The 22,359-nt window shown below is 41.6% G+C and overlaps 1 protein-coding gene across 13 annotated transcripts in view; it reads left to right on the top strand.

The window, feature by feature from the left end:
• szt2 (SZT2 subunit of KICSTOR complex) overlaps positions 1-22,359 on the top strand; it is a 290,455-nt gene that overhangs the window by 222,815 nt on the left and 45,281 nt on the right. For 9 of the 13 annotated variants that reach the window (XM_060919698.1, XM_060919695.1, XM_060919697.1 and 6 more), the window contains 2 exons: positions 19,079-19,343; positions 19,628-19,707. In XM_060919698.1, coding sequence (XP_060775681.1) covers positions 19,079-19,343; positions 19,628-19,707 — 345 coding nt within the window. The remainder of the gene's footprint in view (positions 1-19,078; positions 19,344-19,627; positions 19,708-22,359) is intronic. The other 4 variants (XM_060919703.1, XM_060919696.1, XM_060919693.1 and 1 more) reach the window with 1 other exon arrangement.

Below are 22,359 nucleotides of genomic sequence, written 5' to 3'. Positions count from 1 at the left end.
TCCCATTTTGAGCAAGATTTCAGACTTTGTAGTTCACGAATACAGATAATCCATGCAAACACATGAGGCGTGGAAGCTGTTCACTGGGGTTGGATTTCAGCGAACGTAGGGATTTGTGGAGGGATTTCGAAAAAAAAGATGACTTATGATAAAGATGACATACATTCGTCACTGTGACGACTGCTAGTAATTTTCTCTTCGTCACTGATGGATTATGTTCGTCGATGATTAGCGTCAGCAGGAACCCTGCACAATGTAATCACCCCCTGGGGTGTACGGGGAAACGTAGCTAGCCATTTGCCATCTTTCTCACCAGTTGACTGACCTCTTGCGGCACGTTCTGTGCATTACAATAAATCGCCTCAATATGGCATCTCTGCATCGGTTTAATAGAAAGAGGAGTGTCTATATTTTTGACGGTATTGAAAATCATACTGTCGGAATTCCTAAATACCCCAGTATACCGTAATACCTCAGTGATGCCGAGGCCTATGTGCTACCAACTTTCTTCCACAGATTAAAAGACATCAATATAAGGTTTCAATTTTGGCATCCGCATCCTACTTGCTGTTAGCAAACGCGTTAAAGTGGATTATTTTGGATTTTTGCGGAAACAAATGCAACAACACTACCAACGAGCTCGAGAAAAATGCATAGATTGGCATCAGTGGCGGCTGGTAGTCTTTCAAACAGGGGAGGCTGGTCGGTTACGATATTTCCAGATTTTAAAAGAAAAAACACATCAATTTTGCCCATACTCTTGCCTCTGATCTGGCTGATTGTTGGCAGCATCACAAACTGTGAAATAACAGGTTCTTTTGGCCCATTAGCCTACTGTCCAATATACATGTTGGGGGGGGGTATATTTTAACATTTTATATTTTAAAATTGTGGCATGTTGTTTAAAAATTGATCATTATTGAAAGCAGCTCTTTGTCAGGAACCTCAGCAGTAGAGCTGGGTGCCACACATTTCATTCAATGACACTTTCCCTATATTTTACTTATTTTGACTGAGAAATGTTTTATTGACAATTTTGATAACCCTTCACTTTTAATCCAGGTCTGTAGTGTGAAATGTTCTCGGCTGTGTTTTTGTTTAAAAATGTTTTCCAAATTGTAGCTGTGTTTAATTCATATCCAGAGAAATATATATTCCAATATAATATACTCAGCATAAACATTTTAAATAGATTCTATATTTTTGGTCCATCCATGACATATTACTAAAGTAGCCTATTTACTGTTGTTGATGTGGGTCACTTGCTGTTAGCCAATTCACTTTCTCGTACCAGGAGAGCTGAAAGGAACGAGTATTATTCACGACCTTTTTCACCAAGTCAATTTGAGGCGTTGGTCTACCCTGCTCTTTAATTTTAATTTTTTCCTCGAAAGGAAGACTGGCAAATGGCTTTGCCAAAATTAAATCAGCAATGCTCGGCATCCGTGCGCAGCTTTCTTGCTAGCTGACTACCCCCTCAAGTTCAAGTTCAGTCACTCAAATAAACGACATTTCTGGAACTAAGATAGCAAACTTGACAACACTATATTTACACTTTATTTACAATGAAAATATATACAAACTAAAAAAGCTGGTAGAAACCGTATGTAATGAATGAAATCGAAATGTAAGCCGATCTCTTACAATACACCACAGCACTCGCAAATCCGCATGGGACTGAACTGAGATTCACCGCTGCCTGTCTATAGTTGAAACGAGCTGTCAATCAAAGAAAATATCCGGCCGCTTTCACCAATCACCAGTCTCCTCGCGGAAACTGCCATGTCCCTCCCACTGTGAGGCTGGGAGTCTGTAGGCGGGCATTTTCGCAGTATTTGTCCAATAATCGTCTTGCATTTTGAGATTGAAAAGCGCAGAGCTCCCAAATGCCATTGAAGTGCACTGAGGCTGGGAGTCCGTGGGCGGGCATTTTTGCAGTATTTGTCCAATAATCGTCTTGCATTTTGAGATTGAAAAGCGCAGCGCTCCCAAATGCCATTGAAGTCCACTGAGGCTGCGCTGCATCGCGCTGTCACGAGGGGGAAAAACTCACGCGCACATTAAAGTTATAAGGGAATGATTTCGCACTGTAGTTGGGTTGAGCACATATATTTCTATGATTCTGGATCTGAAATAGCAATGTTATAAGGTCGGCTATAACATAAGCCTAGCGCAATTCATCCTACACGATGTTCGTCATTTTTAGAGGAGGCTGAGCCTCCCTCGTTGTCTTAGAGCAATCGCCCGTGCTTGGCATGAAGTAAGACTTAAGCTGCTTTTACATGGGCAGTGGGAACAAGTTGTGTCCACTTTCCTTCGTGTTTACACGCTCACTCTATCGGTGGCAAACCGCAGGTTCGACAGGTCAACACAAAAGTGTGCATGTGCAAATCAGTGATCAGAAGCTTGTTTTTAACTTGCTTTATTGTCCTCTTGCTGCTTGTTTCTGTTTAAACGCTCAGTGATTCGGCGACAAGTCCAACTTTCACTTCCGGGAAACTGATTCACTTCGAGTGATGTGTCGTTCAGGGAACGAATTGATTCTTTGAGATGAATATTAAACTGAAAAAGCAAACCATGCTCTGCATCTCTTTATTATTATTGTTATTATTATGGTGACTATTCAAATTGCAATTAAAATTGAAAAACTTGAATTTACAATATAAAAGATATATAATACAATTAAAACTGTGACAATTCATTAGAAGACGGCATCCCATTTGCTCAGTTGATTAGGTAAAAAGCTTGTCATGAATCTTTTCGTCTTACAATTATACAGGTCTAAAGTTCTCTTGTTGCGTAATGAGTATTTACTTACATTTTTATTAGGTAAGAGTCTTCCTGTATTGTTACCAGTGTTCAATATTGATTTAAAAAAATTCATCGAGAAGGATTCGCATCTGTCGTTCAACTTGGGTAGATTTAATTTATCCAATCGTTCGTTGTAGTTTAGTCCAGGCAAAATGATTTTGGTGGCTCTTTGTTGGACTTGTTCTATACAATCTTGCAGATAAGATGGCAGTGACGAGTGCTATACTGAACAAGCATGTTCAACGATGGGGCGAACAGAACTGCAATCCACACGATGGAGATCATCTAAGCAAACGCCACTACGTTTTAGTGTTCTCAAGGCGTAGAGATGCTTGCTTGCTTTCGTGCATATAAATTCGATGTGAGTGTTCCATTTGAGGTCTGATGACAGCCACACGCTGTCACAAGCTTTGTTTCATTCACAGTTTCAAGGTTGTTACCATCTAGTTGAAGAAGTTGAAAATGAGGTGTCGACTTAGGCCCTGTCCACAAGGCAACGGATTCAGGTGAATCTGATAAAATTGTTTATCGTTTCGGCCTGGCATCCACACGGTACCGGCGTTTTGGGTGCCCCAAAATGAAATCTTTTGAGAACGGGTTCCAGAGTGGAAAAATCTGGCAACGGTGCCGTTGCGAAGTCGTCTGGATGAGTAGAACGGATTTGTTTATGATGACGTCACAACCACATGACTGTGAGTGCTTCACGCCGGGTAGAAGTGTAACGAACTCGATGCGAGTTGTCAACAAATCCTATAACTTGGTTCATGAAACGCACTTACAAAATATTTTCACTGCTTTCCAAAAACAAAAACAATCCCGCCAGCAAAAATAGGGAAAAAAAAGGAGCGATCTCACCTCTTCAGATGTTGGATTAAGTCTGACAATACATTCCTCAAAAAGGGCGTAGAAGAACAAAGTAATCCATCAACGTGTAGCATTCAATTTATTCCGGACCATTAAAGAATTCTGGAGGATATCAGAATGTTGGTGTACCGGCTTCCATCTACCCCTGTTCATTCCTCTTTCTGCGTCTTTCGTTTTATGCTACTGATTAATAATCAAAACTTTGTGGCTAATGCTACAGAAGAAGGGGTTTATGCGCATGCGTCTACTTCTATTGTTCTGGTGTCTCCGATGGGACCGTCTTACAGCGCACGTAGAGGTGTGGCATGTGTATTGCATCGTTTTCAGCAAGCGTTGCATTGCCATACAGTATGTACCTGATATTTTACTGATCCGTTGCCCATGTGGATGCGATATTTAAAAAAAAAAAAAATCTCGTTGCTGTTGTCGTGTGGATGTAGCCTTAGAAAAGGAAACAGTCACTTCTTTAGTTTTCTTGAAGTTAATGCGCATTCCATTATCGATGGACCATTGTTGAATGCTGTCTAGTTCCTCTTGAAGTGTGGATGTTCCTGATGGCGAGGTGATTTCGAAGACGGTACAATCATCAATATATTTATATATAGGGACTCTGCAGGACATGTCATTAATCATCAGTAGGAAAAATAAAGGACCCAATTTTGTTCCTTGAAGTACTCCTCCAGTCACCGGAAGCCAATCAGAACGACAGTTGTCAATAATAACGCGTTGTTTTCAGTTCTTTAAAAAACTAGAACACCGATTGAGAAGAATTGGAGGGACGTCCAACAGTCGTAGTTTACCAATTAAGACGTTGTGGTCAATCCTATCAAACGCTTTAGAAAAGTCTATCAAGCAGGAACGAATGGCAGTACGGGGCTTGTCAACAGCAGCGAGCCAATTATAAAGAAGATCGATCAAGCAATGCGTTGTGGGAGAGTTTTTAATTCCCCCAAACTGAAAAGGATCGAGCTTTGGCATGATGATATTACATAACCACGTGAAGATAAAATGTTCCAGGACCTTACTCAGTACTGATGTTAAGGAAATTGGTCTTAAATCGTTGTCAGCGCTTTCAGAATTAGGTACCTTTGGCAGTGGGATGACATTGGCACATCTCCCCACAATTGGATGAGGGTAAGAACTTCTTCAGTTCAGTTATTGCTGTGATTTGTTTGGGAATCGCTTGACTCCATATTGTAAAGGTGGAGAAGCTTAACAAGGAGAAGAACTGATCATTGAAGCGGTCTTGTCTGGATAATAAATGACCCGGATGAACGCGACCGCGCATGCGTAAGCACTCCTACTTGCCCCCGATTGTGTTTAAACGGTAAGCGGGAACAAGTTGCGCCTGGAACAAGATGCTCCGAAACAAATTGCACCACCTCGTAAAGTGGAGCAAGTTGCGCCCACTGGTGCGCAAGTGCCAGTGTAAAAGCAGCTTAAGACTGATTGATTTTAATTCCAGCCCAACCCTTGACTTAGCAAACGCCCCCCCGGAAGATACCACCATGACTACTACCATCTCTGTAGCTCTGTGTCATGGTTATGTTCAGAAGTTGTTAAGCTCAGTCATGTCAGATGGAAGACACACACACAGCCTGGTTGCCAGAAGACTATTTTTTTCTTGACTCTGGATCTGTTCTATCAGAAGGAGAGGCTTTTTCACCTTGAATGTGTTTTGATGTGTTGTGTTTATTGGAGCGTGTGAATTGGATGTACTCGCTACTCTCTAGCCTTTGATGGGTAATGCTGACCTAGTTTACCTCTCTTATCTCTGTTTGTCATCCCTCACTGCATTTGCCATACTGCATCTTCTGTTCTTCGCTCCTCTTTTTATCCCTTCTTTTTGTAACCTGTCCCAGTCAGCTTCCTGTTGATCTTGCTTTGTTTGCGAGGCCTTTGTGTGCCTGTGTGTCTCAGATAGGATCAGTCCATCTCCTCACATGCTACGTTTTCTTTCTGGTCTTTATGCGTTTGTGTGCCTTCTCCTTTGTCTATCTATTTGATATAATGCAAGTACTGAAACCAGTGGGCGCAATCAGTGGTCCCTGGGTCCAGTCATTGCGCCTTAATTACTGCGAGATAATAGCTGGACACGGCGGACATAATTTTGATTATTTACTTCAGACACGTTCCAGAGTTTCCATATAGCATCTGTATAATTTTATGACAACTGCAGTAACATGATGTCAGCCTTAGGCTGGAGACTGTTAATGGGGATGTGTCCATGTCAGGGGGCATGTCCGTACCAGGAAGCGTGTCCAAATTCAATCGGAATTGGGATGTCCAGTGTACATCCTGAACAAGGTTTATTGTTCAATATAGTCATAGTTTGGTTAAATATATTTCAGTATCCCAGCCCTTTCTCACTGAAGTGAGCATGGCCTATGGGTGTTATGTTTTTTCTATCAGACTGTGTTTGTGTTATTTAAAACACTTGTGTTCGTTATTAACCTACAGTATATAGTATTTACACCTGTTTAGGGCCAGTTGTCTAAAGTCTAAAGATGACGATGAAGATTGCTACAACTCCAATTTAGAAAAAAGCTGGGATAGTGTGGAAAATGAAAAAAGAAAGTAGTGATTTTTCTAAATCTACTTTCACTTGTATTTCATTACACACAGTATATTTGAGGGCGGCACGGTGGTGTAGTGGTTAGCGCTGTCGCCTCACAGCAAGAAGGTCCGGGTTCGGGCCCCGTGGCCGGCGAGGGCCTTTCTGTGCGGAGTTTGCATGTTCTCCCTGTGTCCGCGTGGGTTTCCTCCGGGTGCTCCGGTTTCCCCCACAGTCCAAAGACATGCAGGTTAGGTTAACTGGTGACTCTAAATTGACCGTAGGTGTGAATGTGAGTGTGAATGGTTGTCTGTGTCTATGTGTCAGCCCTGTGATGACCTGGCGACTTGTCCAGGGTGTACCCCACCTTTCGCCCGTAGTCAGCTGGGATAGGCTCCAGCTTGCCTGTGACCCTGTAGCACAGGATAAAGCGACTAGAGATAATGAGACAGTGTATTTGAAATATTCCTGGAAACGATGTCGTCTTGAAGGCAGCATGTTGCTCCAAAATCTCAATGTACATTTCTGTATTAATGCTGTTATCACAGAAGTGTAAGTTACCTTTGCTGAGGGCACTGACACAACCCCATACCATGACACACCCTGGCTTTCAGAATTTTTCTCACAATTTGTGGAGGAATTTCACGAAACTTGACAAAAGGCATTGTTATATGTCGGTAGTACGCATGTTGTTGTTTTGTTCAATTCAGTTGCATTTTACCAGAGTTGTGGCCCTTGATTAACAACCTTGTACTTTCACAATTTCATGACAGACCCTGGCTTTTGGAATCGTTGCTTGTAACAGTCTGGATAGTCCTTTGCATCTTTGATTCGGCGCACAGGGCGTCTATTTCTTCCAAAAAAAGACCAATACTGATTCATCTAACCACAATACACATTTCCACTGTGGGATGGTCCATCCCAGATCCCTCTGAGCCCAGAGAAGTCAATGGTGCCCACAACAGCAGTGACACAATTGGAGCTGGCAATTTCTGGCAACACTAGATAAAGCAAGCGTCGGTGATATGAAGGGGTCATGCAACGTGACAAAGTTCAGTGAAGTTTGTATGTTTCTTTTTTCAATATTGACTAAGAAGCATTAGCTGTCGTATTTGGTTCGACGTATTTATTCCTACTCGTAGCTCCTGAACCTGAACTAGCCAGCGGTGCTTGCTGTACTGCTGCAGACTTGATGAGTGTGATTTACCCCAAATAGACAGATCAGTGATGTACAACAAACAGTTTACTGTCAAATAGGGCGCAAAATATTCTCATTTTCTCCATGAAGTCACTGCTATAGCATTGTGCCTATATATTTGTACTTTACCATCCAGTTTTCTCAACAGGATAAAATAAATACTGAATAAATGTTTGTTGTATTGTGAGGCTGTTGGATTTTTTTCTTTTTTTTTATGGGTCACAATTTTCTAATCAGCTCTGGGGAACTGCTCCTTAAAGAGAAACTGAGTGAATGTTGGACTTGCCACTGAAGTCGCAAAAGCACAGAACTTTTTGAATTATGATTTTTCCTTGCCAGTGGTTCAACTTATTTAATCGTTCTTCCGCTAACGAGCGGCGACAGAAGGCAGAACCAGAGCTGCGGAAAATTTACCCTCGTCGCCAATCATCTGTCAAACTCCCAGGAGGAAGCCTTTAGGCACCATTGCCCCTAATTAGCCCATTACATTGACACATGGGCACTCTGGGGCATCTGTGGTGCCCCCATCTGACTCCCCTCCAAACCCTGACCCCCTCAGAAGCCTTTAAGTCACCCTGCAGTGCTTTAGCAACTGTCCCGAACACTTAATTGCCCAAAAGTTTCCAAAAGCATGGCAAGGCACTCCATTAGCAAGAAGAGCCTGGCACACTCTGTGTTCATGTTTCATTTCAGCCTGAAGTGTATAGTCTCCTTTTTGAAGCGTCTGTGTCTTAATTTAGCCATGTTGGCTAGGCTGTCCACGGCTTTGACAGCACTGATGTGGTTTCTCTCGCTGACTTTTTCATAATTAAATTACCAAATAGTGCATTCTTCACTTAATTTGCATCATATTCAACACTGGACTTTAGTTTGCAATATGGCATTCAAACAAAGCTAATCACTTTGTTACACTAATTATTAAGCATTAAACAAATCAGGCTAGTTCCTTATCCAGACCATAGTATGCATGTTACTTTACAAATTCTAGTTAAATATCCCCGTTTTAATGTTTCAAGGTTGTAGTTTGAATTTTTGAGATCCTGAGCTCAGGGTACTGTCTATGTGGGTGGCACAGTGGTGTAGTGGTTAGCACTGTCACCTCACAGCAAGAAGGTTCTGGGATTGAGCCCAGTGGCCGACGGGGGCCTTTCTGTGTGGAGTTTGCATGCTCTCCCCGTGTCTGCGTGGGTTTCCTCCAGGTGCTCTGGTTTCCTCCCACAGTCCAAAGGCATGCAGTTAGGTTAACATGGGCCTGAGGTTGGGCTGAAGTACCCTTGAGCAAGGCACCTAACCCACAACTGCTCTCTGGGCGCTGTAGCATAGCTGCCCACTGCTCTGGGCGCAGTCAGGTCCATATATATTTGGACACCGACACAAGTTTTATTTTAGCTGCTTACCAAAACATATTCAAGATCCAGTTATATAATCAATATGGGCTTAAAGTGCAGACTCTCAGCTTTAATTTGAGGGTATTCGCATCCAAAGTGGAGGAAGGGTTTAGGAATTACAGCTCTTTAATATGTAGCTGTCTCTTTTTCAAGGAACCAAAGGTAGTTGGACAATTAACTCAAAAGCTGTTTCATGGGCTGCATGGGCTATTCCCTCGTTAATCCATCATCAGTTAAGCAGGTAAAAGGTCTGGAGTTGATTCCAGGTGTTGCATTTGCATTTGAAAGCTGTTGCTGTGAACCCACAACATGCGGTCAAAGGAGCGCTCAATGGAAGTGCAACAGACCATCCTTCGGCTGAAAAAAAAAAAAAAAAAAAAGAAGAAATCCATCAGAGAGATAGCGGAAATGTTAGGAGTGGCCAAATCAGCAGTTTGAAACGTTCTGAGGAAAAAAAGAGTGCACTGGTGAGTTCGGGAACTCAAAAAGGCCTGGACATCCACGGAAGACATCAGTGGTGGATGATTGCAGGATCCTTTCCACGGTGAAGAAAAACCCCTTCACAACATCCACCCAAGTGAAAAACACTCTCCAGGAAGGTGGTGTATCAGTATCTAATGACCCTTTTCCACTACCCTTTTTCAGCTCACTTCAGCTCGCTTCAGCTCACTTCAGCCCGACACGGCTCGCGTTTCGACTACCTCAGGACAGCACGACTCGGCTCGCTTCAGCCCTGCTCAGCCCCCAAAACTCGCACGGTTTTGGAGTGGGGCTGAAGCGAGCCAAACCAAGCCGAGTGGGGCTAGGGGCATGAGGAGACACTCCCCTGTGCACTGATTGGTGAGGAGGAGTGTCCTCACATGCCCACACACGCCCCGCAAGCACGCTGGGATCTGTAAACACCGTAAACCCGGAAGAAGAGGAATTACGAGAATTTCTGAAGCCTTATGCGCCTCGCCTCATCTATACGCTCTTGCCAGTATCTGTTGGCGTTGTCGGTGACAACAAGCCACAGCACCAAGACCAGCAACACTAACAACTCCATGTCCTCCATGTTTATTGTTTACTATCCGGGTCGTGAGACTACTGCTTAAAAGGTCACTGATGTCACTGTTTGCGCCGCCTAACGACATCACGTGACGTCCACCCACTTTCGCTAACTCCACCCAATGTGTCCACCCACTTCCAGCCAGCACAGTTCAGCGCGGTTGTAGTTGAAATGCAACTCCAACAGCCCCGCTCAGCTCGACTCAGCCCAACTCAGCACGGCACGGCTCAGCCCAACTCAGCCGCGTTGGTAGTGGAAAAGCGGCATAAGTCTACCATAAAGAGAACTTCATGAGAGCAAATTCAGAGGGTTTGTACCACAAGGTGCAAACCATTAATCAGCCTCAAAATAGAAAGGCCAGATTAGATTTTGCCAAAAATCATCTAAAGAAGCCAGCCCAGTTCTGGAACAGCATTCTTTGGACAGATGAAACTAAGAGCAACCTGTACCAGAATGATGGGAAGAAGAAAGTATGGAGTAGGCTTGGAACGATTCATGATCCAGAGCACACCACATCATCTTCTATAAAACATGGTGGAGGCAGTGTGATGGTATGGGCATGCACTGCTTCCAGTGGCACTGGATCCACTAGTGTTTATTGATGATAAGACAGAAGCAGCCGGATGAATTCTGAAGTGTATAGGATATACTTTCTGCTCAGATTCAGACAAATGCAGCAAAGTTGATTGGACACCATTTCACAGTACAGATGGACAATGACCCAAAGCATACTGCAAAAGTAACCCAGGAGGGGTTTTTTTTAAGGCAAAGAAGTGAGATATTCTGCAGTGGCCAAGTCAATCACCAGATCTCAACCCGATCGAGCATGCGTTTCACTTGCTTAAGACAAAACTTAAGGCAGAAAGACCCACAAACAAGCAACAACTGAAGACAGCTGCAGTAAAGGCCTGGCAAAGCATCACAAAGGAGGAAACCCAGCGTTTGGTGATGTCCATGGGTTTCAGACTTCAAGCGGTCATTGCCTGCAAAGGATTCTCAACAAAGTATTAAAAATGAACATTTTATTTATGGTAATGCAAATTTGTCCAATTACTTTTGAGCCCCTGAAATGAGGAGACTTTGTAGAAAAATGATTGCAATTCTTAAATGTTTCATAGGATATTTTCGTTCAACACCTTGAATTAAACCTGAAAGTCTGCACTTCAATTGCATCTCAGCTGTTTCATTTCAAATCCAATGTGGTGGCATGCAGAGCCCGAATCATAAAAATTGTGTCACTGTCCAAATATTTGTGGGCCTAACTGTATGCATGTGTGCTCATTGCTCACTTGTGTGTGCATGTGTGTGTTCACTACTTCAGATGGGTTAAATGCAGAGGTTAAATGTGCTTGAGTGTACATGCGACACACACAGGCTTCTTGGCTTCTTTAAAAATTCCTATGTGGAGTTTTGCATTCCATACATGTACATTAGATCAGCATTTCCCTTCACAAATATTCTCCCTAGATTTCCCTGCACATTTGATTGTCTTTATATTGTTTTAAAGACAAAATGTACAGTTGCGGGTCGTGACGGCCCTCCAGTGCATGTGCACTGATGCCCTTGTAGTGTATCGGTCACAAAAAGTGGTCCCCTGTGACGGACTGGTGCCCTGTCCGAGGTGTGTTCCTGCCTCATGTCTGTTGTTACTCCATTTTAATGAATGAATGATTTGCAGTCTATTCCTGATTAGTGTATACTCAGTTATTTAACTTTGAAACCTGTGTGCTGATAGATGACCGTATTTGTATGTATATGTGCAACAATCAAGATCTGAAAACTTGTTTAGAGGGTTGGGTTGGATCCCTTGAAATGATCGTTGGACTTTTCAGAAATGCGTATTTGTATTCAAATGCGTGAAAGGTCTCCGGAACATGTTTACCTGCAATGAAGTACAGAACTGCAACACTAGAAACAAATCTAATATCCACATGGTCGAAATATCATCCAAGTCTGGTTATAGGTCCTTGAAATATTCTGCTGCTAAATTATTCAACAGTCTGGAGTGGCTAGTTAAAAACTGTGTGTGTGTTAAATCAGGGGTTTTCAAAGTGTGGGAGAGTCAGCCCCCCCTCAGAGAGCAAATAAACAACAGCCCCCCCCCCCCCCCCCCCCCAATTTTTATTATTGCTATACTTAATGTTCCATTCGTATTTAAAAAAAATGGTTGTTGTACACATTATTTTTTTTCTTTTAAACATTTTAAACATATGAGCTTTTTTAAAACATCTTTTTTTTTACACATTTTAAACATCTGTGCTTTTTAAAACCTCTTTTTTTTACACATTTTAAATAACTGTGCTTTTTAAAACCTCTTTTTTACACATTATAAACATCTGTGCTTTTTTAAACATCTGTGCTTTTTAAAACATTTTTTACACATTTTAAACATCTGTGCTTTTTTAAAACATCTTTTTTACACATTTTAAACATCTGTGCTTTTTAAAACCTCTTTACACATTTTAAACATGTGTGCTTTTTAAAACATCTCTTTTTTTACACATTTTAAACATCTGTGCTTTTTAAAACTTTTTTACACATTTTAAACATCTGTGCTTTTTAAAACCTCTTTTTTATACATTTTAAACATGTGCTTTTTAAAACCTTTTTTTTACACATTTTAAACATCTGTGCTTTTTTAAAACCTCTTCTTTACACATTTTAAACATCTGTGCTTTTTTAAAACATCTTTTTTACACATTTTAAACATCTGTGCTTTTTTAAAACCTCTTCTTTACACATTTTAAACATCTGTGCTTTTTTAAAACATCTTTTTTCTTTTACACATTTTAAATATCTGTGCCTTTTTTAAAAAAACATCTTGTTTTACACATTTTAAACATCTCATAGCATCGTTAGCTCGCACCTCTTGGCAGACAACACACTGTGGCAGTGGCGCATCTTCAGATCCAGTCCATGAAAATCCAAACTTTAAATAATTGTGGTCATGCTTCCTTCTTTTTTTTGCTTGGCCCAGACTCTGTCTCCTCACTCACTGTAGCTTTAGGTACTGAAAGTCGATCCATTTTGTCTCTGGCAAAGGCTAGCTGAAGTTTGCTAAATGTCCGCAATAGTAACTTATTCTGGTTTATTTTTCCTCACGTTGCGCCCCCCCTGAAGAACTCTGGTGCCCCCTAGGGGAGGCGCGCCCCACACTTTGAAAAGCCCTGTGTTAAATCATTTTACTCAAACTATTGGTTATGCATATAACTAAAAATGGTATAGATTAACTCTAAATTGTCCAGTGTACTCAAACCTCCAAGTTATTATACTTTTCAGACTTTCTAAAAGTTTCAGTTGTCAGTACAAATTGTTATAAGTTTTAATATTTTTGTCCACATTAGTATATTTTATTTATTCTCTTTATGATTGTTGTTATATACTTGCCATTAATTTATATTTTTGTTTGGTACAGCTCTCATGTAAATAAGTGTCAGCTTTTGAAACCCTGTGCATAATATTTATTTATTCTATTATCTCATCATTATCTCTAGCCGCTTTATCCTGTTCTACAGGGTCGCAGGCAAGCTGGAGCCTATCCCAGCTAACTACAGGCGAAAGGCGGGGTACACCCTGGACAAGTCGCCAGGTCATCACAGGGCTGACACATAGACACAGACAACCATTCACACTCACATTCACACCTACGGTCAATTTAGAGTCACCAGTTAACCTAACCTGCATGTCTTTGGACTGTGGGGGAAACCGGAGCACCCGGAGGAAACCCACGCGGACACGGGGAGAACATGCAAACTCCACACAGAAAGGCCCTATTATTATTATTATTGTTATTATTATTACTATTATTATCGTCTCTTGGTCTCAGTCTCAAAATGCAAAACGTTCAAAGGGCATCAAAAACTTCTCCAGTGTTTGAGTGCTAAAGGGTTAACAGAGAAAAGCCATGGGTTTCACTGATGCGCTTTGAAAGAGAGACTTCAATCATGGACATGAAAGAAAATATCCCTCAGGGTTTCTCTGAGCTATCCAGTAAGAGGACAGTTGCACTTTTAAGACATGGCTGAATTTGCATTTCTTATATCATTCCTTCTATTAGGTGACTCATATGATCAGCTTTCTTTTATTTAAATTTATTTATTTTTCCCCTCACTATAGTAGGCTGGTGAATTTGACATGTTTCCAGAATAAATCAGTTTTTACTCAAAGAACTTAAATCTGCAGATCTGGAGCAGCACACATTTACCATGTCTCTATCTGAAGTACTGGACCAGTAGGTAAAAAAATATGTGATGTTTACTTGCTGGTAATATAGCTAACATTTTTGAAAAGTAATATGTCAACAGGGGCGTCACTAGACCCAAGACCATACTGGGGCACAAAAGGGGCACAGGAAATGTATGCGAGCGCGCGAAGCGCGCGAGCTAAAAATTTTGCACTATATTTATATTTATATTTATATTTTTTATATAATATATATTACATTTTATGTAATATATATTATATTTTATGTAATATATATTTATATATTGATATTTATATTTAGAAACGGCCTGCTTAAAACTAGTCACTAGAGCTGTAAAACTCAAAATGATTACGAGGACACTGAATCCAGGTCAATCATTTAATAATAACAGTATGAATATTTGCAACATTTGTGATAATAGCAATGTAATACTTATACTGTTGGTAATATTGTAAAAGAACATATTAACATACAATACAACACCGCCGAGTTTTTAAACTCAACCAAGAGTGCGCAGAGCGCGTGCATGTGCAATTGAAATTCGGTTCAATAATTCAATTACAATACTCAACTGGACGTAGCCTCCAAAACAACAGTTGTGTGTCATTACGTTAGGTGGCTATCTTCACACAGTCCATCACAAAACTATCAACGCGATCTGGCAACACGCAAACTGAGGGCTCGCGGCTTGCCACGTTGCAGACGACGGAATGAATGCAAACTTTTCAATATCCCTTCGTTTCAAACAAAAAATCAAGACAACACGAAAACAATGTCCCAACACACATTAATTCTACAGCGTTACAAAAATGACAGTGGAATTACTGTCTACTAACCTGTAAACAGTTGAAAAACACGGAGAGATGGTTTCCCCTGCTCTGAATTTCATTGCATCTGAGGGCTGCTGGAGTCTGCGGTCCCCATAGCAACCAAGATGTTACTCATGTCACGCGCACACTTTTTTCACATTGCTTAGTGTGCGCGAGGCCAGCCAAAACTACCAATGTAAAAGCATTGTAGATGGTCTTCTTCGCGCATCGGTTAGCCTACCCCACGTTATGAATTAATTAAATTGCAGCTATTCCCAAGTTTAAAATTCAGAGCGTTTCGTCACTGGATTTTTTTTACTGGGGCACTACAGATCTATACTGGGGCACGTGCCCCAGTAAAATACCCCTGGCGACGCCGATGTATGTCAATAACAGAAATTAGCATTATCATGGCGGAAATAATCTAGGGAATACAAAGGAAAAGTATAAGCATTCAGCCATATACCAAGAAAACTGTGTATTGCAATTTGATTGCAATTCTGGTGTAAACATGTCGGTACCCCTTACCCAACACTTACCTAGTTACCATAAACTAGCATTAATTACTGCATTAATAAACGTTGTTGTTGTTGTTGGCTCTCTTGTGTCTTTGCAGACTATTTTAGGGCACTTTCACACTGCTAGTTCGATTATTTGGTCCGCACCAGGCAGTAAAATTGTTACATTGTAGCATACAGACTGCGTGTGGTCCGCGTTCACACATGCAAACGAACCACATTGGTCTGAATGATGTTTCGTCATCTTCCGGTGGAAATAAGCACCAATTTGGACTTTCACAATGGAGCGACATGTTCGCACACTGTTTCTTGCACTGGTCCTTGCTTTTTATATCGTCAACATTACCCATTTCTGGCAAAATATCCAGTTCCGGAATGAGTCGTGGCTGCAGCTGGAGAACAATCTTCGGATATACTGGATTTGCCGAAGGCGTGTAGCGCGTCATTTCAGGCAGAGGAGACGCGCTATTTTCACCAATGCTGTCCTGCTGATGATGAGACAAGCACCTATCCAAAGACCCACAAGGTAGGCTATAGTCTGTTAGCCTGACAAGCCAGCCGGCTTTTACTGTAGAATCTGTTATGCTGTAGGTTAATACAGGGCAATCTGAATTTCCCACTGACAGAATGCTGACAGAGCTGGAGCTCGCGCATGTGCCTGATGCCGCTGTTGATGCGTATTTAGACCTGAGTTGGTCCAGGTTCGCGTTCTCATCAGAGAGACCGCACCAGAGGTTGACATTTGGTGCGGAATCAAGCGGACCGAGACCACCCCTTTTTGGAGGTCTCGGTCCGCTTGATTTAGTGCGCACCCGAGTGCGATTGATGCTTTCACACTGACGAAAATGAACCGAACTAAGAGCTTTTGGTTCAAATGGACTGTTTAGTGCGCACCAACTGCTGTTGGTGTGAAAGCACCCTTAGCAGCTGCTTGTAGATGAACGACATGCACGCTCGTGGCTAATTCGTCCAATGTTGGAGTGGCATAGGCGACTGCATTTGCGGCAGGGGAAGATCGGCTCGACGGATGTTGAGGAAGAGGCAGCTCTGACCTTCCTGTGTTGTCGCATTGCTTCATAGTTACTATGCTGTTGTCTCTCATACGCTGAGACTCCCCTGTAGACCACTGCACTCCATTTGCTCCTGTCTTTAGCCATTCCCTCCCATGCGTCAGGGTTGATCTGGAGGTCCTTCATTGTGTCTTTGCACACGTTTGTAGTGTAATTTAGGGTGTTCTCGATGACATTGTCCTCCAGCAAGGGCACCAAACAGAAGCTGCTTGGGGATGTGAGCATCCTCCATTCTACTGACGTGGCCCAGCCATCTCATTCTTTTCTTGCTCAGGATGGTAGGAATAGAGGACTGGCGAGACATTTCAAGCACTCTGGTGTTAGGCACACTGTCCTGCCACTTGATGCTGGAGATTTTGCGTAGGTGGCAAAGACGGCAGGTGTTCAGCTTGCGTTCTTGGCTCTTGTATGTAATTACTGCGTTAATAAACATTATACTACAATATATTATACTAATATACTAATGTTTGAATCTGATTGATTGGTGAGGTGGTGTTTAATTAATATTTGATTAAATCACAGGTTTATTGTCCCCCACTGGCCGAAAGGCCCGAAGGGAGATTGTTGTGTCGATGTCCGTCCGTCCGGTCAGTCAAAGGGTACTCACCTTCTGAAATCAACTCCTCTCACAATTTTGGAGGGATTTCACCAAACTTGGCAGGATTATTATATGTCGGTAATACGCATATTGTAATTTGGTTAAATTCAGCCACCTTTTACCAGAGTTACAGCCCTTGATTTAACAAAAATTGTAATTTGACAATTTCATGAGTGTTTTCCTTCTGAAATCAACTCCTCTCACAGTTTTTGGAGGAATTTCACGCAACTTGGCAAAAGGCATTGTTATATGTCAGTAATGCACATTGTTATTTTGTTCAATTCGGTCACATTTTACCAGAGTTGTGACCCTTGATTAACAAAAATTGTACTTTCACAATTTCATGAAGGTGTGCTCGCCTTCTGACATCAACTCCTCTCACAATTTTTAGACGAATTTCTCGAAGCTTGGTAAAAGGCCTTGTTATATGATTGTAATATGCATATTGCGATTTTAATTTCGTTTGTGAACATTTTTACCAGTTTTGACCCTTGATTAAATAACTTGGACAATTTCATGAGGGTGTAGGTTCTTCTGAGATCAACTCCTCTCGCAATTTGTGGAGGAATTTCACCAAACTTGGCAAAAGGCTTTGTTATATGACCGTTATACGCATATTGAAATTTCGTTTAATTTGGGTAAATTTTACCTGAGTTTATGCCCTTGATTATGAATAAACTTGTACTTCGGCAATTTCATCAAGGTGTGCTTGCTTTCTGAAATCAACTTCCCTCATAATTTTTATCCCCCGCTGGCCAAAAGGCCCGAAGGGGGATTATGTCATGGCAATCTCCATCCGTCCCAGGAAGGGTGCTCACCTTCTGAAATCAACTCCTCTCACAATTTTTGAAGGAATTTCACGAAACTTGACAGGATTCTTTGTTCTATGCCGGTAATACGCATATTACAATTTCACTCAATTCAGTCACATTTTACCGGAGTTATGGCCTAGTTGCCAGCGGGGGATATTGTGCTCTCAGAGCACTCTTGCATAAATGATCATTTCCACAATTACAACTCAGTCACATTTCCTTGCATTGTGGACACTTCACATAATTTAAAGCTGAAATAAATAAATGGATATTTAGCAGGACAAAACGATGGCGCAGTGTTTAGCATGGTTTCCTCATAGCGAGAAGGTTCCAAGTTCGAACCTCAGTCAATTGGTGCCTTTCTGTGTGGAGTTTGCATGTTCTCCTTGTACCTGTGTGGGTTTCCTCCAGGTGCTCCAGTTTCATCCCACGGTCCAAAGACATGCAGATTAGGAACTGGCAACACTGATTGCCCATTGGTGTGTGTGAATGGTTGTTTGTCTGTGTGTTAGCCCTGTGATGTGCACGGTGTGTATCCCGCCTCTCACAAGAAGTCAGCTGGGATTGGCTCCAGCTTCCCCTGCAACCCTGACTGATAAGCGGCAGAAAACGGATGGATAGAGGGATGAATATTTAGCAACAAAAAAAACCCCATAGTTTTATTGTTTCAATAAAATGTTTGTTTTATTCCTTAATTAACAAAGAATGAAAAACAGCATTAATACACCATAAGCAGTGTGATTGGGGGGGTTTAAACACTTGTAATATTCATTGTTTATTGAAATAAATCATCACTGAAATAATTTTGATGGTGAAATATGCCAAGTAATGAACATGTGCCCTAACCAATATTTATTCCTTCCTTAAGTGTAAAAACAAAAAAAAAAACCAAAACCTCATGTGACACATTGTGATTTAATTTATGCTAATTTGCTATTTTTAATCAAGGTTTGAATAAAGGCATTAACACAAGTGTGTGTGTGTGTACTTAGAAACAAACATCAATTATTGCATTATGACTAATATTTCTTATGTTGCATTCATGCTGAAGTTTATGGATGTGTGTCATTGATTCTATACAATCTTTTCTTTGGGTGAGGGGGGAAAGGCAACATCCTCTTCTTAGTGTGTTCGTACAGGTAACAGTAAAAGGTGAGCTTTCATACATCATACCTTGTTGCTCCCCTCCTTTCCTCTCTCTCAGCAGGAGCCGAACCCATTCCTCAGCTCTGCGATAGAGGCAGACGCCCTGCTGAGGAGTCCTGTACCTCCAGTGCCCAATAAGGATGGAAGTCGTTTGGGTAGTTCAGGACGCGGCCTGCCCCATCTACCCTTTCCTGCTGAGCTCGTGCCCTTTGATGAAGCTCTCCGAGACATGAGCACCGGCCGCTTGCCGAACCAAGACGGAGCCGACATTGTGGCTCGTCATGGGTCACAGCTGCTTGAGGTGAAAGCGGCAGAGCGCAGAGGTGACACACTGATGTGACGCGCACACACATACAATGTATTCAGACATCAGTTGTGTTCACATGTGCAAACGATAAAACATTCTGTGGGAGTGTGTAAAAAAAAAAAAAACAGCTTTTTTTTTTTTTTTTTTATAATTTAATGTAAACCTTTAATGAAACAGACAACAATCTAGATCATTGCAACATTTTTGAAAAGACATTGGGGAATAAAATATAAAATTCTGCATCTCTTCCTTTTATAAATAAATGCATTTATATATTTATTTACTTATTCACTCATCCAGAGCTGGAAAAACAGATGAAGATTGAGAACCTGTTTGTGACATGGCAGCAGAGGTCAGCTCAGTCCAACATGCCTATTTCTGTAAGTGCACTTCTGAGTTCACTTTTTTTTTTTCTGTCTTTATTTGAGTGGCTCCTGTGGGCTTTGGGTCTCCAAACCCTCGCCTGTCAATCCTTCATGCAGCAAAATGCTCTTTAGGCACTTAATGTTGTCAAGAGAAACAACCTGCTAGAGGAATGAAAAGCTAGAAGAGAAGTGTGTGCGCGCGTGAAACTGTTCCTCCATCATCATATCCTTCAGCATATGCAATTTGCTTTGGTTCTTGTGCAGTGTCTGATTGTGCCCAGACACATGCACCCGTCTCTGCTCTCCTGAACACACACAGCTATGCTTCTCCTTCTGTCCCACATACACAGTCATCTGTGTGACAGTTTAATGGGACGGCAGTGGCAGCAGTCTGTCAGAGCATGCTGCAGTATTACGGGCACGGTTTCTCATGCCGTGTGTGCGTGTGCGGTGCTTTTCTGCAGGATCAGTACAGCAGTGACAGCTGGGCTTCAATACACTACACTCGAGGCTTGTTGGCTCCAGGGTTCCTGTCATTCAGCCCCGTTTTCCGTGCCCGTAGGTCATGAACGGTTGCATTACTGAGACGGATCTTGCGTTATTACTGTACATGCTTCTGTTAGAGCTGTGACGCTGACATACGGAATCAGGCTCTGGAACACTTTCCATCACCACCTGACTCTTACACACACTTCTGCCACGTCTCATTAACATGACTGTGACAAGGCTGCACCTTCATCCAGGGTTGATTCTAGCTTCGTGCATCAGACCGAAGCCCAAACTTGCTTTTCTGGAACACCAGAATCTGCATTTAGAGGAAAAAGACAGAGTATGTAGGAATGTAGTGACTGATGCTGTTTTCACCTGTCCATGTCTCTCAAAGTGTAGTGCAATAGATGAAAGCAGAATGAGGTCACTAAACGTTTCCTCAACAAGAAAAAGCACAGAAATGGAATTAAGTCATCCGTTTGGAAATGGGAATTGTGTTTGACGTACTGCCTGGTTTTTTTGTCTCTTTTTTTTTTTTTCTTCTCCTATCAAATCAGAATTCTGAGCTTTAATTGAAGTCATTAACATGCACACCGCATCCTGCCAGGCTGTAGAAAGTTTCAGCAGAACTGCCAAAGCTGCTGCTGCTTTTTAGTCTACTCAGACTTTACTGTTTATGTAACATGTCTAGGTTTTTTTTTTTGGCTAGGCAGATGGCCATTAAACAGTGACATTTCTCCAAATGATAGCATTTTAGCTGAATGCTAGAACAGCACCAATGATGGACTAAAAATGTCCATGATCTCTGAAGATAACAGCTTTTTACTGCATCTGATTGACACAGGAAGATGATGGTCCGTCCGTCCTGGATATGCTCACCACTTTCTAGTTTTTACCCAAGTCAGCATATCAACTTTCAATTTGTGAGTCAAGTCATGGGTGTTCAAGCAGATAAAATGTAAAAATATCTCCAGGGGCTCCTGAACTGGGACTGAACCACTGCTACAGCTCCTCCTCTTACAGCTCTTGGAAATGATGAGAGGATTTACTTTGATTTCTTTCAGAACTCATTGCATTTAGATGCAACTGCATTCCCAGAGCCTGTTTAGAGCAAAGATTGATGAAGGTGGTGTAGAAGGGCTTTTTCTCCAACTGTTTGAGATTATTTACAAGTTGTACTGTGTTAGTGACACTAACATAGTGCTGGAGCTGGTGTGGCTTTAGGGAGCCAGTAAGTCTTCGTAATAACCATCCCTCGTTTTCTTTAGTTTAAGAGCTGATCCATTATGTAATCAGATATGGGAGGTCGATAAAGCATGGCACAAAAGCAAGTTTGCTGGCTGAAAACTGACTCTTTAGTGGTAGAGTGGTTCCAGCGCGCTAACGCATGTCCTTTTATATGAGGTTCTGGGATTTGATTTGATTTATTTTTTAAACAAGGCTACTTCCTTCTCACTATTTCAGAATGCAACAAGCAAAAAAGGTGGAATCGTACTGATGTCATTTACAGTTGCACATTTTTGTGATTTCTATCAAGATTGTAAAAATAAATTAATATGTATTAATTAATGATGTACAAGCTTTGAAAAGGAGCCGAATAAATTTACACCCTCCACAGTCAGTGTCACCTTGGGGCAATCACACTCTTATAATGTAAAATAATAATAATAATAATAATAATAGGAGAAGAAGAATAATAGGCTAATTCCAGGTAACTCCTTAATAAACTGACCCTTTGATGTATTAATTAAACCTAGCACCAATTTGGTCCAGTATTAGCTTACATTGCACTTAGCCAGTTGGCAGAGCTCAAAATGCTCATTTAATTCCCTGTAGCGTGTAATTAAATAACACTGGACCTGTTCACTTTAGTTGGCAGCCAGACATTGAAAAGCTGTCTACATGGGAAAGGTACAGAACTTTTTAATAGCGGAGCTCCCCATGCGCAAAATGTACGGAGCGGAGCTCCATGCTTAAGAGAGTTATGGTAATGCATCAACCTGATTTTTGATGGCTTTTGCGACCGTATGACAGCCATCCGTTCGTACGTACATACCAACGACATGTGTACCACCACAGAGAACCTGATCATAAGTGAAAGGCAATATATCTCAGGGTGTATTCAGACCAGTATAGTTCGATAGTTCACTTGCTTTGGTCCGAACCAAATGTTTTTTT

The sequence above is a fragment of the Neoarius graeffei genome, chromosome 4 (genome assembly GCF_027579695.1).
Source record: "Neoarius graeffei isolate fNeoGra1 chromosome 4, fNeoGra1.pri, whole genome shotgun sequence".
NCBI classification, from domain to species: domain Eukaryota; kingdom Metazoa; phylum Chordata; class Actinopteri; order Siluriformes; family Ariidae; genus Neoarius; species Neoarius graeffei.
The sequence above is the reverse complement of the archived record's forward strand: the minus strand, read 5'-3'. Positions and strand labels throughout refer to the sequence as shown.